Source organism: Branchiostoma lanceolatum, chromosome 10, assembly GCF_035083965.1.
Source record: "Branchiostoma lanceolatum isolate klBraLanc5 chromosome 10, klBraLanc5.hap2, whole genome shotgun sequence".
Classification (NCBI taxonomy): domain Eukaryota; kingdom Metazoa; phylum Chordata; class Leptocardii; order Amphioxiformes; family Branchiostomatidae; genus Branchiostoma; species Branchiostoma lanceolatum.
Window position 1 is genome coordinate 1,056,223 of NC_089731.1, and position 17,835 is coordinate 1,074,057.

Here is a 17,835-nt window from a genome sequence, read left to right on the forward strand (position 1 = left end):
CATGCCATTTTGGAGACATCTGTACATTTGTGTAGTTTGATGATCAGGGATTTCAAAGCGCAGCCCAGACATAAAGCTCACCGCATGAACAGTAGTAGGATTCTTACCCAGGACCTCTGGGTTCTGGGCCAAACACCCTAACCGCTACGCCAACACGACGCCACTCAACAAGCCTTTTTATTCTGTATGATTACGTTTTCATAATTAGTACATCATCGTAGTAGTGATTTTAGATTTGTTGCGTACTACAGAGTGATTTTAGATTCGTATCTGTTTTGATGATTACAGTTAATGTTTGATTTTTTAGTGCTCCTTTGTGCAATAAACCAATAGCAAGTGTTGTCCTGAACTGTTGACCGACCGTGCTCCCCCCCCCCCCAGAACCCGGCGGAGCGGCTGGGCTGTGCGCCGGTGACCGGCTTCAGCGACATCCAGCACCACACCTTCTTCAAACCCATCGACTGGGACGCGGTGAGTTCTCATGTTTAACCTTCTCCCTGCTGCCTAACTCTGTAACCAATAGGGAATCGGGGGCCAAACGGCTACTTCAGTGCGCTAAAGGTTAAACCTTTTCCTCCTGCTCGTTTTTCAGCTGAATTTTAACCTTCTCCCTGCTGCCTATCTCTGTAACCAATAGGGAATCGGGGGCCAAACGGCTACTTCAGTGTGCTTAAGGTTAAACCTTTTCCTCCTGCTCGTTTTTCAGCTGAATTTTAACCTTCTCCCTGCTGCCTAACTCTGTAACCAATAGGGAATCGGGGGCCAAACGGCTACTTCAGTGTGCTAAAGGTTAAACCTTTTCCTCCTAGCCTGCTCTTGTTTTTCAGCTGAATTTTAACCTTCTCCCTGCTGCTTGACTCTGTAACCAATAGGGAATTGGGTGCTAAACGGCTACTTCAGTGTGCTAAAGGTTAAACCTTTTCCTCCTAGCCTGCTCTTGTTTTTCAGCTAAAGGTTAACCTTCTCCCTGTTGCCTAACTCTGAAACCAATAGGGAATTGGGTGCCAAACTGCTACTTCAGAGTGCTAATCAGTTGATGCCACCCGCCAATGGCAATTGCTCTTACGTATTGTGTTGGAACAAATTAAGTTTTCACTCCGTAGTATGTACGGACCAACACAGATTAACTTTGATGATGGATGGTATATTTTGTCAATACATCGCAGCCAGAGCGAGGCTCAATTACGTTTCACTTACAGGTTTGACGTTTAACGTCACAAGTCTTGATACACATCAAAATCTACAGTCTTCCTGCTGACTCTGATATTTTCTCCCCACCCCCACCCTAACCCCCCACCCCCAGCTGGAGGCCCGACAGGTGTCCCCGCCCTTCAAACCCAGCATCGACTCCGAGGGGGGCGTCGAGAACTTCGACCAACAGTTCACCAGTGAACCTGTGCAGCTCACGCCAGACGACCCGTACGTTTGTTTCTTTACTTGTATTAGGCTGCACCAAGTAATTTTTATGGATGACGTCCTTTGGAGACCCTAAATCTAATGCGAGAGCGCGGAAAAAAAACAAGAAGGGCCGAAAAAAACAAGATGCCTAGATTTGAAATATGATAGTCGACAACACGTTAGGACACAAATTGAATGAGAGAACACAGTGTAACAACTAACAATTATCTTATTCATCATGAAAACAGCAATAATTTGAATAAATCAGATGAGGTTGAACAGCAGTTGTTGTCCTGTACTGTTTCTTTACATATTCCATTGATTTGCGGCACTGTCGAAACTCTTTGGTCATAGTTACAGGAAGCGGAATTTCTTGGGGTTTTTTCTGGGAACAGACCAAAATCAGTGTGCGCGCGGACGTCATCCATAAAAATTACTTGGTGTAGCCTTACTTAAGTGTCGGATGTGAAAAAGTAAAAGATACTGTACAAATAAAATGTAAATGTAAAAGTCTAGGTCCTCATCGACAACGATGGACGAACATCATTACGTAAATTGCAACACTCCGGTAGTATTATTATTTCATAACCAGTTTTGTACAGCAAACTCACACCTGACAACCTGTAAACATCTTTAGGCCTGGCACGTCAGTTTTGCCTTTTGACACCAGTTTTGTTTGTATTAAGTACAAGTTGTGTAAGACAGGACTGTTAGGGTGGAACCACTCACACCGAGATGGACCCCTACTCTTTTCGATAAGTGTGGTGGGTTCTTTAACGTGCTAGAGGTGTGGCTCTCCTCAAACACAGGACCACAGGCTTTATGTCCCATCCAAATTAAAAACTGCAACCCTTTCCAGTAACGTGCGAGTTTCACAATCAGATGTACATATAAATATTCTGACTTCCAAGTCTTTTGTTCACTAACCAACAATTTGTTGTTATTTATCTGCTTGTTTGTTTGTTTGTTTGTTGACAGGAGAATGCTGGACAAGATTGACCAATCAGAGTTCGAAGGCTTTGAGTACGTGAATCCCCTCCTGATGTCGCTGGAAGACTGCGTCTAGTTTCGTTCCGTTTCCAGCGAAGTTTCTAATCGGGATCCGACGCACAGTGCTCGACCTTTCACAGTACTTACAGAGTGGAGACAAAATCGCTCACATTATATATGATTTACTGACTGAATTCAAATGGGAGCTAAAATTTTGTTTTTAGTAAATTTTGGTGCATTCTGATTTAATCCTTTTTTTTTCATTGATGGTATCAGTTTCGTTTCGTTGCTGTCAACTCCAAGCAGATGTTTGGGGGCAAAATCGTCATGTTTCCAGTTCCCTTTTGTGTATCAAAAACGGGGACTTAGAAGACGTTATGATTTCGCCTTACAACACCTGCTTGGAGATTAGGTTGATTTTCATGAAATGCAAGAACGTTACTCAAGTAAGTTTATATTTCAACAGAGGATTTCTTCGGCAGGATATTTCTATCAATTTGATTATGACTTATCACACTTTGTGTTAATTTGGCACGCACATTTTTTGTTGGATGATGTAATAAACAGAACACAGGTGTTGGATCTGCAATAGCTGTAGCGCAGGATAGAGTTTTGAAATATTTTTGGTGCTGTTATAAACTCAGTGGTGTTTTTTTAGCTGAATTTTTTCAATCTCGAGGAGATACAATGTACATGTGACTGTAAAACAAAAATAAAAGCCAGGTATAAACGAAAAAGGAAGCAAACATTCTCCACAGTTGGATGGGTAAATCTCGTCACGAACCAAAGCCAAATTTAACACATTGACATTCAATGTTGTTTAACATTTAATATGACTTATGCTTGCAATGGTAGCTAGCGCTAGGACTTTCTTTTTTAGAGGGAATTTTTAAATGGCATATTTATTATTATTCATGTCAATGAAATTTTGCTTTGTATCTGCAAAATTAGGAGTAGGTTGGAATTTGTTTTTTAGGCAAATCATCAGGAATATCATGGAGGGGGGATCAAAACACTACACTAACTTCGTAGGGTACCTATCATAGTATTTCTTAGTGGGGGTTGAGGGTCTATAAATACAGACTGCCTGACTGTCAAAGCTGTGAAACTTACAACCGTTATAAGATGTTTATAATTCTGCTGCAAGGGGGAAAAATATCTTTGTATTCTTGTGTATTTTGATTGGGGAGGGGGGAATATCTTTGCCTGGTGCAAATACCGGTACATTGTAGTCATGTCCTATCCCTTTATGTCCCATACCCCTTCTCTAATGGGTGTCACAGTGATAGGTGCAACAATGATATCTTGAAATTGTACTTTTAAGAAATAAATGGCGCATTTCAGGAGCAATTCTGATAGAAAGTTGAAGATGCGACTTCAGGGGTTAAGATGGCTTTCAAGTTCTTCTAGACACATTCTTGTACATGTACTTTCTGTTATCTTGAAGTCTAAGACTGTGTCAGGTTGAAGACTTATTCCTGGGATGTGATACATGTACAAGCACTAAAGCTTAGAAGATGGACGAGGTATTGTCATAGCTTCCTTGACGCAAAAGCCACACTCAAGTATTGAAACTTCTGATCAGGAAATTTACGACAGAAAATGTTAGAATCTACAATTGTTGTTTCTTGATTAAAAGCAGACTTTTGTGATGTTGTAGAATCATAGGGCCCAGGAATAAGGACATTATTTAGCAATTTTTCTTCAGGACATAATTAAGCTCATTTTGACCCCTCATGTAAGTGTAGTTAGGTACCACGACTTAGTACTAATATCACCTTGTGTGGAACATTCCAAGTTTAGCTTCTTAAGTCTTTTGTTGGAAGGAAGTTTCAAGACACTCAGGGTAACCTGTGTGTAAACATGTTTCTGTTTTTCCCACTTTCTTTTTCTATTCATCAAGTAAACAAACTGAGATACAAACTTTGTCTGTTGTTTTCTTTCATAATAGGTAAGAAATAGTAATTACTGAAAGCTGGCGACTGCAACTAGCTATTTTCCAAATAAACCTGACAAAGAGTTTGGAAACTCAATTATATCTCTGTTGTAATGTGGGTGGATCACTTCAGAAGGTGCTGAGATTTCCCTGCCAAAGTACTGTATTGGCAGGGAAATTTTAACACCCTTCTTTTGCAACCTACTCACATACACATAATCTGCGTTGAATGAACAGAGCAAATGGGGTATTAAACAAGCTTTTCAATGGTCTTGGATACAATGCAAATGATGAACTAACGACAAAAATATGATCAACCAAATCAAGTTTCCAAACTTTTGTATTAGGTTAAGTTATACAAGTTATACCAGTACCAATGTACTTGTGCCCTCCCTGCCAATGTACTGTATTGGCAGGGAAATTTTAATACCCTTGTTTGGCCAACCACTCACATAACCTGCCTTGAATGAACAGAGCAAATGGGGTATTGAACAAGCTTTTCAATGGTCTTGGATACAATGCAAATGATGAACTAACAACGAAAATATGATTAACCAAATCAAGTTTCCAAACTTTTGGTCAGAGACCTGCCCAGTGCAATGGAGGATAGGGAGGGATGGAGGAGATGGGCCATGAGCACCATGAAGTCGTCACGACCAGATGATGATGATGATGATACAAGTACCAACTGGAAGGAGGACAGAGACTACAGTGTACCCTATGAACAGGTTTAATCCCAGACTCATATAAAATTCAGCCCTTAGCTGATACCCCACAATTGTGAACGCAATTGTGTTGGCAGGAAATTTTAGCACCCTTGTTATGAGCCTCACTGCCTTGGGTCTCATTTCATTTTTTTGAATGAAGAAAAAATTGGCAAAATAAGGAACAAGCTTTTCAATGGTAAATGGAAATTTGATGAACCAAAATAAGTTGGCAAACTTTTTGTGGTAGGTACAGTTATACATGTATGTACAAATGTAACAAAAGGATGGATACTACAATATAAACACAAGATACAATCTGAAGCTGATACTCTAAGATTCCATCTGCTGCACTGGTCACCACATGATGTCCTCACTACTGGCAGACAGGCAGGCTGCAATGTGACCGTCCATGTCCAACTGACTCATCCTGGAAAATAACAAGCTTTTGTTACTTAGTGTAAGAGGATTTTACAGTAAAGATGATGACATTAGAAACAGTGGGGGCCTTTTTTGGTAAGTAAACAATCTAGTAAACCCGGCCTTGCACAGTGTTAAGGGATACATATGTATATATATATATATGGCCTCCGTCGGTCAGTATTGACCATGGTAAAATCCTAATTCACAGCAGCCCTGCAGCATCGACTATGGCTAAACAGTCCTATACGAGAATGACAGTCTCTGCATATATAAGGATAAGGATATTAATAGAATTGTCGTGACAACACAGACAACCTACCCGGGAGGGAACTGTTCTTGGCACATGGGGCAGGAGCGGAGGCTTCCGTCGTCCCCACTTCTCACTTCTTCTCCGCCTCCCCCCCTCGGCTGTGCCCTAGATGTGGACGGTCCCGGTCCCTCCTCTGTCTGCACAGCTGAAGCACTTTTCTTGAACAGCGGAGCAACCCTAACAGGCCTGCCCTTTGGACTGCTCCCTGTTGGCTTCCCTCCAGACGTAAAAGTTTTCAGACCTGCGGTTTGACTTGCTAATCGCTTCACTCCTCCCTTTGGACCTATTGCGTTGATAGCTTGATATTTGGGGCGGTCCCTCTCCGCATCTTTATGCATTGAAAGCTGCGAACCGGCCGTTTTTATCGCTCCTTGACTTTTAAGAGAGCTTAACACCACGTCAGAGCTAACTCCCCGGACATGGGTTACGATTGGCGCTGTCTGGTCAATCTCATTTTCTTGCAAATTTGTTTTCCGTTTCATGTCTCCTGTTGGAGTTACCTGTGGGGCTTTCGTTGGCCCCACATTTGTTGGTGTGGGTTTCTCTTTGCTATGAAATGGTAAGACCTGAATTCTTGTATTTTGCCCTTTTATACTTGTGTTAAGAGTTGGTTTTGTAAATGATCTAGCTGTGTGTGCTGACTGAAGCACACTTTCTCTTCTTGACACTCCTTCAGTATTCTTCAGTAATTCGGGACTAAACTCGACCCGTTTCCTCTTAAAGCACTGTTTACATGGAGGTGGGAGGGGCGACCAGTTGAATAATGTTCCTAAGATGGAACAGGTCTCATGCTTTTGTTCCAGGCCCTGTGTAATAAAAGGTTTAGAAAAAATACTGTGAAAGAGGGACAACAAAAAAGAGCTGTGGAATAAAGGGACAATCTAATGAAAAATGGTACGGAACAACAAAAGTTTTTTGGGTCTAGCTTCTTTTCTGGAAGAAGTGGAGGACAAAATGTCCCACGTTTGATACTTGTGAGTACATGCAAGAACCGATACATATAAACACTCATTCTTTCCCCGCACTATCCCTCAGTGGAACTCCCTGCCTGGCACGGTTGTGATGGCTCCCACTGTTGAGTCGATCCGTGCCAAGCTGGAGGCCTGCCCGCCTTAGCCCGGGACCTCAACAGTCAACTCCCCCCCCCCCCTACTTTGCCCCTGAATGGGCGATTTGGGGGTAAACGAATGTAAATGTAGATGTTAGTGTTGACCGTGGGTAAGTCAAAAAAACATTCTTTTCCCTTCTAACATTACTACACAATTCCATCCCCATGAAGATACATGAACATACAGTAGAAAAGCTGTACCTGTGATTCTTTAGAACCAGTTTTGACTGGTGGTAGGTCTGACAGGTTTTCCCAGTTGTAGATCGGCCAGTGAGCCGCTAGTCTCTGCCTCAGCCCCACCATTTCTGTGGTGACACCGGTATGTCCGCTGTACAGTGGAGTAAAAGGTAAAGCACCAAGGGCCGGGTTAAAATCGTAGAGAGACCATCGTGAAACCCATCAACAAGAGACCACATCTAGCGAGATGATAATAGATGTTAACAACAACATCCTTAAATTAATGGGGTGAAAAAGTGTGCTTTTCTAACAACAGTCCAACCTGTCTTTAGTGACCATTCAAGTGACTTGAAAGAAACGGTCACACTACAGTAGGCAGGTGGTCACTGCGTCAGTGGGGAAAGTAAGGGACCACCAAAAAGACCACCTTACTAATAATGTGGTTTGGACACCCTTTGAGCTAGGAGGAAGACTCACACAAACTCATCCTGAATTGAAATTTCAAAACATCCAGTCAACTCGTATTCTGTAAGCCCATTCGTAATTCCGACTACGCATGTGCAGTGTCAAAGGTAAAGACCCCTGAGACGTAAACAAAACCCGTCTGGACGTTGTTAAGCAAATCTAGACGATGTCAAGACGTGAACTGTTTACAAGCCAGGGGCCTTCACCTTTGACACTGCACATGCGTAGTCGGAATTACGAATGAGCTTATTGCGATACCAATGTTGAAGTTTAAAGGTTTACGAACTTTAGAGCGCCCCCCTCCCACAAGTATGGTTGCGGTACCTCTCCGAAAGTTCCTTTGTTTTTGCCGAGTTCTGGGCTGGTATTCTATCTGTATGGCCTTCTATGGACCCTTCTGCCTTCCTATTTTTACTCCCGACCGCCAGACTCCCGAGACTCGGGCTGGTTCCTCCGCGTTTTCTCCTAGTGCTCAGTTTGCTCTTCCGGTTTGCCGCCATGTTTTTAAAAGGTGCGAACTGCGCATGTGTGAATCTCCAAGCAGATGTGCGGTTAGGCTCTGTGTTTTTAATACCTGCGGCATTTTTTTTACATCATTCTTGTGGTCCGCGTTTTTATCTACAAGTATTCACCTCCCCTTGGGAGTATGGAAGCGGTAGGCTAAGTACCTATATGTGGGGCCGTGTGGCGTAAAGGTAGGGTGTTGGGCCCAAAACCAAGCGGTCCCGGGTTCGAGTCTCCCTAACGCTACCGAAGTTGTGCCATTGGGAAATGCACTTTATATCATTACACGACTTCCCTCACTTCGCCCAGGTGTAAGAATGGGTATATCATTCTCTGTACGTGGCACTGATAAGTTATAAAAACTTGAGTACCACGTCGTCCTTGTCTGTCAAAAACCGAAGTAAAAAAATAAGAAGAAAGAACTATTCTTTTCAAGACTTCATCAGAAAAATAACGAAAAGTACGCAGATAGTAAAATAAACTTGCCGAGGTTTGGCACCTGAAGTTGCCCCGCGGCCGGCTTTACGTCACCATCCGAAATGACAAATGCCACCCCTTCCACCCCCGTGCCCGAGCGGGGCGACAGTTCTCTCTAATTGGACCCACAGGCATCTCACGTCTCTTCCCGGAGATTCTGACAAGTTCTTCTTTCCTTTGGGCCGTGGCAATTTCAGCCTTAGGCCATGTTGATTTGATTATAATGGCATCGCCTGGGGACCCCAAAACTGATGCGAGCGTGCGAATGAAAAAAATTGCATTCATTCGGAAATCTACGTGGTCAGGAAGATTGAATAAAATTAAGCACAGTAGGTATGGTATACCGAAATATAGATTCTTCATTTTTGTTATTTTAAAACTTCTTCTTTGACTACTTTGGCATTCTACATCATTAGTATCCCTTTTCCGAAACTTTTTTTTTTGCAATTCATAGCACGTATTTTCTCATTTTGCAGCTGCTTTTTTACGATTTACATCATGGCCAAAAACTTTTTTTTTTGACGAAAATTGATGCGCGCGCGGAGGTTTTCCATATGATCAAATCAACATGGCCTTAACCAACCGCCGGCCCAGGGAAGATCCGAAGTGCTAACGTTACTCTTACAGCGCCAAGAGCAATATTCTGTCAGAGATATTAATAAAGTCGTCTCAGAGGACAGGGGGTGTACATTTTGTATGTGTATGTTGATTTGCCATCTGTTGTGGAACATCCCGTAGGGCTCTAGGACTTCCTGATTCAACATTTTCTCGCAAGGTACTGAATGTGGGATTTTGGCGGCAAAACTGGCAAAATTCTGCATTAAAAAAACTGAGGCGAAATCACAGCTACAGCAGGAACTTTAAGCATATTTAGATCTGTTGGTTGTGGCAATTATGTCCCTATAGCTCAATCAGGTAGCAGTTTCACAGTTGAGCCCCTGGTTCCAATAAGTTGCTAGCTCGAATACCCCGGTTCAATCCTAAGAAGGGCATCATGCTCGGTTAGGGCTGCACCCGTTTTTCAGTAGGGACGTAAAATGGCGGCACTACAATGGTCTGAACGAACGGATACTATGTGACTTGACGAACAGCATGTTTGGGGCAAAACAGCGACCAGACGCATCGCTCATCGAACCCATGCGAGCACCAAGAAGATATAATAACCCAGCGCACGTCTCCGCCTCAAGCGCTTCTATCCAGACTTCTCGTCAGAACCCCCGCGTAAGCCCGTTCATCCATCACCGCGATGACAACCCGTCATCTACGGCTTCAGCGGGGACTCTCTCCGATCGGCACGCCGTAGGGGCTCGCGGGGAGGCCTGGTCCCGGCTGACAGCGGCTCTGGGGTGATAAGCGGGAACATATTAGCACCGTCCTCCGTAGCATATTAATGTGTAACAATATGGGACAGTCTTCAGACAAATATACGAGCAATCTCCTATTTTCTTATGTCTAACCGTTTAAAAGAAGTACCCTTTTTTTCAATGACCTGAAATTGAAAAGCCATCTCATAAGCCGTCCTAGTCCCCCTCTGCTTTCTATCTCTCTCTCTCTCTCTCTCTCTCTCTCTCTCTCTCTCTCTCTCTCTCTCTCTCTCTCTCTCTCTCTCTCTCTCTCTCTCTCTCTCTCTCTCTCTCTCTCTCTCTCTCTCTCTCTCTCTCTCTCTCTCTCTCTCTCCACCCCTCTCACGGTTTCCCTCCGTCTATCTGGTTTGTCTCTCTCTTTCTCTGTCCCCCTCGAATTCTCAAATGCCAAAAAAAACGCTTTCAATAATGAGCCGAGCCCTATATCTGCCTCGAGATACGTGGGCGTCAATTTGCCTCGGATCAAGCGGACAAAAAACGCAGTTTTTCTTATGTTGTCAGCCGCTCTGATGTGCCGACCTATCTTAATGGTCAGGTAAAGAAAACATCCCCAACTGAGGTGATACTATGAAGCGTGATGTTCTTTCAAGTAGCTAGCGAAGCAATGCGGCGTTTTCAGCAAAGCACACCGGGTTACCCAAACTCCAGATAAGTGTGTTTGGTTCTTTTACGTGCAGAGTTTTCGCGCCCAAAGCTCCCTAAAGCACAGGACTTAACGTCCCCATCAGATAGAAGGAATGCAACTCCTCAAATTGTGCCCAAGCGGGGCTCGAACCTGCGAGGCGAAACAGTGGATACGCTTTATACCACTTGCGTCACAAGAGCACGTCAGAGATGACGCGGAGAACAACTAGTCTCACCAGACTAACTACGCCAGGGTTTCACTTGCAGGCGAAATGAGCGAAATGTGATCTTCACCGTGGACTGACTCGACTGGCTAATTATTCCTTTTTCTGCCGAATTCTACGATTCATACGCCCGTAAGAGGGCTTGGTGGAGGCTAGAGAACAACCCCCGTGTTACAATGACGCACAACGCAAGTAAAGGATACGTTTACACATTAATTCTAACCGCAATTCATTTCATAATAAAACGCAGTCGCATACCTAACGGATGCTAAAACTATGGTACTGAGACGTTGATGAAGGTTAGACATCCAGGTAATAAGATACGCCAAATAACAGTTACTCGAGCAACTGGACATGATTTTGGAAACGGTCAGACGTTTCAAGTAGCATCCACTACTTTTCGTCAGTGACACTGTGCAAGATTTGTCGAACAGCAGGTTTTAACAAGGATAAATTCCTTGGTTTTAACCACGAACTGTGAAGGTACTGACTGATATAGCAAGGAGGTTATTATACTTCACCACTCCCCATACCGGAGGTTCTATCTAAGGTTCGGCGCGTTCCATTTGCTGCTGGCCAAGGAACACGTGTTCAATTTGGGTTACCTGAGGTCATGTTGCAGGAACACACGCGCAATGAACGACACATTCAAACAAATGTAGCTTAGATCATTACAAAATGTCCATTATAGCATGAGGAGGGAGTGAAATATGCTGTGTTTGCTCACGAGCAAATGGCGGCCTTTCTAGTAAAGACTATATGACCTCCTGGGGTAACAGGCACAGAACACAACACACGAAACTGGACACGCCTCAGGACACGTTAGAGATGAAGCGGAGAACATCCCCCGAGTATCCTCGTTCCGGAGTTGGCGGCCGCCCCGCAGCGCCGACATTTCCAGTAGCTAATGCTCTAAGAAATGCCAACTAACCGACAAAGACGCCCGCCACAAACAGGGGACTAGTAATATTCTCTAAAAATGCCACATTAAACAAAAAAATCTCTTGGTCTACTTGATACGTCCGGCAACAATTTGTAGTCGACAATAACATCTTTACTGAGTTTGTTGAACCCTCTGTCGAGAGACGCACGCAAGCGCGTGTAAACGTATATTGCTTTCCGACAAAATACGTCAACTAGAACTTCAAGTTCGACACATTCTTGTCAGCTTTTCAAAAGAGAAATATCTTCACCGAGGCAGCCTCATAAACGCAGAAGAGAACCCTTTGCCAACTTCTGTTTTCGGCAACAGTTTCTTTACTGAGGTTGTTGAACCTTCAGTTAAGCGACGTATGCAAGCGCATGTAATCTCATTACTCTCAGACAAAATACGTCAACTAGAACTTCGAGTTCAACACGTTCTTGTCGACGTCAGCTTTTCAAACGAGAAATATCTTCTCTGAGTCAGATTCTAAAGGCAGAAGAGAACCCTTTAACAACTTCGTGTATTCGGCAACAGCTTTTTTACTGAGTTTGTTGAACCCTCAGTCGAGTGTGCAAACTTATTACTGCTAGACAGAAAACATCAGCTGTAAGTTCAGCCAGCAGAAATCCGGGGCAGACAACCAGACGGCAGCAACACATCAAAACCTTATCACAGGATCGTCTGTACGTACCGGGATTACCCGATACACTCCCGCTCTACACTTACAGCGCAGCGACCTCGCAGCGACCTCGCAGCGACCGATCGCGAGTGTTGTGACAAAGCGCGCGACGACTTCCACGGATAGAAAACGATTTTTTTTACGCTTTGTGTGCTTTATTGTCATTTCAGTCATGCTTTTACAGTTTGCATCATATTCCAATTATGAAGTCAAGGGCTACAGAAATCTAATGTAGGTCGCAGCGAGAGCGCAGTGCGATCGCCGTCCAGTGGAATGGAGCCTTCAGCCCCTGTCACACTTGTGCGTTTATACAAGCCCGCATGAGTTGCGTATTAACATGTTTTTGGTCAAGATTAAGTTTTCAGCCCAAGAAGTCATTTCCTTGGTTCGATAACTAGGCTGCACAACGGTGGGTCAACGGACACAACGCAGAAAACAACTTCTTCCCCGCAAACTTTCCTTAAACCTAAGAAATGTTAATGAGCAACTCATACGCACTTAAATATACGCACAAGTGTGACAGGGCCCATAAGCGGGTATCTCACTGGACTGCGGCACGTTGGCGACCTCACTGCGACATGAATTGGATTTGTGTTACCCTTGACTTTATAATGAGCATATCATGCAAAATGTACACGTTTGAGAAAAGACAACAAAACAAACAAACTACAAATCGAACAAAGATTAATATCTTATCGATGAAGTTCGTTGAGCGCTCTGCCAAATCGCTCGGCCGCAGCGAGGTCGCCAACGTGCCGCAAGGGCCCTATCACACCTGCGTATTTTCAAGTGCGTATGAGTTGCGCAATGACATTTTTTTGATTAAGTAAAGTTTGCAGGGAAGAAGTTGTTTTCTACTTTGACCCACCTTTGTGCAGCCTAGTTATCGAACCAGAGAAATAATGACTTCTTCGGCTGCAAACTGAACTTAAACCAAAATCATGTTAATACGCAACTCATGCGGACTTGTATATACGCACAGGTGTGACAGGGGCTTTACAGACATCCAATCATGTCGCAGCGAGGTCGCAGCGCGATCGCCGTCCAGCGGAACGGGGCATTCCTTCGCGCGCTCCTTCAGACGAGTCGGCCAGACGGACCCACAGACGCGCCAGACGCGACACCTTCTTCACCAGACGATGAAATCTCCGGGTAATCAATCCGCCGATGTCTGCGCGAGCTCTCCCCGCACTCCCGGCGCCACGACACATTAACGAACATGCAGTCGCTCCGGGAAGCTCCAGACGGCAGTTAAAGATGATTCTTAGCTGTTCCGTTATGTGAGAACACCCCTTGAGGATGCTTACTGGTTCGTTAATGTGGCAGAAACCGCGTTCGTGTCCTGAAACGACCTGCAACAATTCTAATTTTTTGTATCGAAGCAGGAAGTTCTGCTGCAGTACCTCGGAAAGCCGCCAGAGGGTCCAGAATCTAATTATTTCTTCTTTTTGCAAACACCTACCAACGTACCAAATATTGTGACGATTCATCGACAACGTCTCAAGTTATACCGTCAGCAAACAAACAAACAGACTGACAAACACACAGACCCCAAAACATAACCTTCTTGACGAAGGTAAAAATGATGAATCTAAAAAGATCTACTAATGAATATCGAATCACCAGTAATCTCTGAGACACTTCAGATATCCAGGTGTTCAAGACAATCTTTAGAAGGCCTTGATAAGCTTAGTAGCGTGCGTAGTCCAGTGGTTAGCGATCTTGCCTCTGGACCAAGAAGCCATGAGTTCGATTCCGGCTGTGTCACTCACCCGACATGCATGCTACCGGAAATGGTTGCATTCCTTAGTTCCGTGGTTCACTGTTCATTGTGCTTGTCGGAAAAAGGTATGGGAATTTCACCAGCACAGTGAACCTTTGAATACTGTGCATAGCGTCTGTCTTCTCTGTCACGACCAGTGGAAGAATAGCTCATCTCTTCATTGAGTTCATGGAGCTACGAAAACCACTTTCACCTGGCGGCATTATGGTATAGAAAGTTATCGTTCGCTTCATTACCTTGCACTCTTCAGTAGTAAAGAACAGGAGTCGGCCCAGTTTTCACGCCGCCCGTCGGAGCGTACGCGCAGGAGCGGGTCAGACGGTCGGCGGCGACGTCAACCTTTACGACGTCGACGCCGGAGCGTAACGTCTGACGTCTGGTAGTTTGATGTGCAGATCATATTCCAGGTACATGCAGGGAACTGGTCGAACAGATTGCCACGTGGTTCGTCTGTTCCATCAGATCTGAACTGCTGGCTCAGACTTTCTAAAGGGGAATATCGAGTGTAAGAGAGAGAGAGAGAGAGAGAGAGAGAGAGAGAGAGAGAGAGTGTGTGTGTGTGTGTGTGTGTGTGTGTGTGTGTGTGTGTGTGTGTGTGTGTGTTTGTGTGTGTGTGTGTGTGTGTGTGTGGAAGAGAGACATGGAGACACATAGGAAGACAGAAAGACAGAGAGAAAGAGAGAAGAAAGAAAAGAAAAATTGATTGATTGATTGATTGATTGATTGATTGATTGATTGATTGATGGCGGATCGATGGGAAACCTTAAACTTGAAAGTAACTGAACATATAACTAGAAATAGACAAAATACATCAATCTTATGTATGAAAAAGGTATTTCTGGAGGAAACATAAATTGCATTATGTCGGAATACACACATCTACAAAGAGAATAAAACGTTTCTGCCTACGAGAAGTTAAAATGCAGATGGGGCATGCGCAGTAAGGTTACCAAAGAAAAACTTTTCTGCGTACGAGAAGTTATAACGCAGACGGGGCATGCGCAGTAAGGGTACAGGGTCCCCGTTTCCAATCCCCAGTCGGCCTTGACGAGAACGAGGCTCCAACCCGTCCCTGCTCAAGATTACATCATCAAAAGGCGGTTAGCGCCCGGCTGAGGGATTAGGAGAGAGGCTAGACCTTTATCAGGAGGTGTTTCAATCTGCCGGTGTCGCCAGGTGTCTCAGGCTTGGGGGAAAAATGTTGTGTTTCTGGTTTCAAATCAAATCTTTCAAATCTTTATTTGTTTAAATCAACATCGCAGAAGTACATCCAAACATACACTTCTGAATTACGTTGATCTTACGGGGAGGAATAAGACTGAATCTTTACTACCGGATAAATACGTTTGTAAACTCAGACGTTTCAGGGTTACGGTCCTAAAAGCAGGGATGGTAGGTAGGGATTCGCCGAAATAGTTACTCAAGGTAGGGATTCACTTTTTCGTTTTTTTTTTTTTTTAGATTTCTGCCAAAGTAATCCAATTAATACAGTTTAGAAATGTAAAACTGTATGGAACAGAACACAATTTACTGAACAAAGAAGAACAGTGTTTACTGCACACTGTGCGCATTAATTCCTACAGTAACTTTTCTAAGCCTTAATCTGTTAAGTTTAGTGTTAACAGGGTGTGAAACACAGGATGTCTGCAAGAAAATATGCCACAGATTCTGTTTTGAATTTTCATCACTCTCGTGTCAGATCGGCTAGGGTCGGGTCGGCAGGTTTTTGCCGGGGTCGGCGTTTCAATCTACAGGAGCCGCCAGGTGCTTCACAGCCACGTGGGCGGCCGGCGCGCGCAGACGTGCACGAGTATGCAAATTAGGTCTTACCCACATCCATCCTGGACCGAGCGGAAAATACTCGGAACTAGATAAGGGGCTCTCCTTAAAGACTCTTTACACCGAGCCGGTGAGCGTTGGGCGACTATTGAGGGTCCAAAACTCTCAGGATAGTAATTCTATGGAGTGTCGTTGATAAAGAAGCGTGTTTTGTAAAATGTGTGTGCATTGCTGTCCTTCAGCTATAATTTACTATGGATCGTAATCAACATCATAGTCAAAGAAATACAATATTGCTCGATCAACGGACAGAGGGCCTTACAGATACCATCTCTCTTGTATCTAGGTCTTTGTAGCTACATACACTTGTATCTATTCAACATTTCGTAATTACGTAATCAACGACAAACGCATTCTAGAAGTTTAGAAATGGATCATATTCAATCTAAAAGTTCATATATCATACATATCCTATCTCAACAGGGCTTTGAGTACTTTGTTGTATCTTTAATTCGTTGAAAGGCACGCATCATCTTTTGTTTTTCAGACTGAACTAGCTGTCCTTTTTTATGTAGTTCATTATTTACCATGTATATTTGTGATTATCTGTATTTGGCATCCGTGTGGCGCAGTGGTAGATCACTCGGCTGTCAAACAATGGGTCCCCGGTTCGTATCCCGGTATGCCCAGAGACATGTCTGGACTTGCGCCCCGACGTTGTGCCCTTGGGAAAGGCACTTAACACGACTTTCCTCACTTCACTCAGGTGTAAATGAGTACCTAGCTCATCTAGGGTTAGGAACGTCCCTCGGATAGGACGTTAAATGGAGGTCCCGTGTTTGGGGAGAGCCACACCCCGCGCACGTTAAAGAACCCACCAACGTGGTAAATCGAAATAGATACAAAATAAATAACTAAATTTGTATGATATTTTCTTGAATGAAAAAAGGAAGCTGCTCCCGTAGAAGGGCTTTGAGACTGGTAATTGAATCTCCGTTCACAGTCGCGACTTGAGAGGTTTTACATTGATGGCTTTACATCGTCTGCGCTCTAATATCCTTCCTTTCGGCGGGGGAGTCGAGGAGAAGATAACCGATTTGACATTAGCGAGCCTCAAGACGTCTCCTGATTTCAAGATGCTGCCGTCTTCATGCCTAAGACGTGCCGAGAATGGCAGATAGCGTCTTGAGTGGTGGGGAAGCGAACTTGGCACTTAAATACTTACCGCGTTTCTTGGAAAAGCGGAAAGGGGATCGCTTTCAAGATAGAAACGATGTCAGCCGGGTGGAAAATGAGGCAAAACCGCGTCTAACAACATTCTTAATACGAACTCAAATTGTTGTCGTATCTACACTGTCACTGAATAATATCCTTGTGTATGTCGTCAGAACGAGTGTTATATTGTTGACATACGTGGATGAACAAATAAGTTGTGGGGTCGTGTGGAGCAACGGCAGGGTGTTCGGCCCATAACCCAGCGGTCTCGGGTTCGACTCCTCTGACGTCACCGATGCTGTGCCCTTCGGAAAGGCACTTTACGCCGCCCAGGTGTGAAAATGGGTACCTGACTTAATTAAGTCGGGGAGGTAAGATGCTTTGGAACCCACTGCAACCCACTGCCCATACTATGGGACTACCTTTAGATAATCAAGCTTCATGTTCTCTGTCCGAACGTGGCACTGTTAAAATGAGTTATAAATGAAGAAGTTTATTGCAATTTCATGCCCGTGGGCTAATTGCAAATACATGATAAAACATAGGAAAAACATACATGCGTCAGTAAACTGAGTCTGACTTTGCTGTAACAATAGGTTACTGGTACTATATACAATTGTTGGCTATATCTAAATTAACTGGGTTTGACTTCTTTTTTGGAAGCAGTGGAAGACGAAAAGTCCCACTTTTTCTAGTATTTGTGGGTTCTGTGATTTCAGGAGAAAGGTAGCTTTTTGTTCATCCGCGAAT

General features: G+C 44.0%; 2 protein-coding genes across 15 annotated transcripts in view; one reads left to right on the forward strand and one right to left on the reverse strand.

Annotated features, from left to right (window-relative positions):
* Positions 1-4,311, forward strand: part of LOC136444014 (protein kinase C iota type-like) — an 82,569-nt gene extending 78,258 nt beyond the window's left edge. For all 14 annotated transcript variants that reach the window (XM_066441409.1, XM_066441410.1, XM_066441412.1 and 11 more), the window contains 3 exons: positions 382-471; positions 1,304-1,419; positions 2,377-4,311. In XM_066441409.1, coding sequence (XP_066297506.1) covers positions 382-471; positions 1,304-1,419; positions 2,377-2,464 — 294 coding nt within the window. In that variant the 3' untranslated portion in view covers positions 2,465-4,311. The remainder of the gene's footprint in view (positions 1-381; positions 472-1,303; positions 1,420-2,376) is intronic.
* A 335-nt stretch (positions 4,312-4,646) lies between these two features.
* On the reverse strand, positions 4,647-8,197 carry LOC136443693 (uncharacterized). Its single transcript, XM_066441029.1, has 4 exons — positions 7,836-8,197; positions 7,071-7,197; positions 5,771-6,567; positions 4,647-5,458 (listed from the first exon to the last, which is right to left on the reverse strand). The coding sequence occupies exons 1-4, from the start codon at positions 8,009-8,011 to the stop codon at positions 5,386-5,388; spliced, it is 1,173 nt and encodes a 390-aa protein (XP_066297126.1). The 5' UTR covers positions 8,012-8,197; the 3' UTR covers positions 4,647-5,385.
* Positions 8,198-17,835: the final 9,638 nt, after the last annotated feature.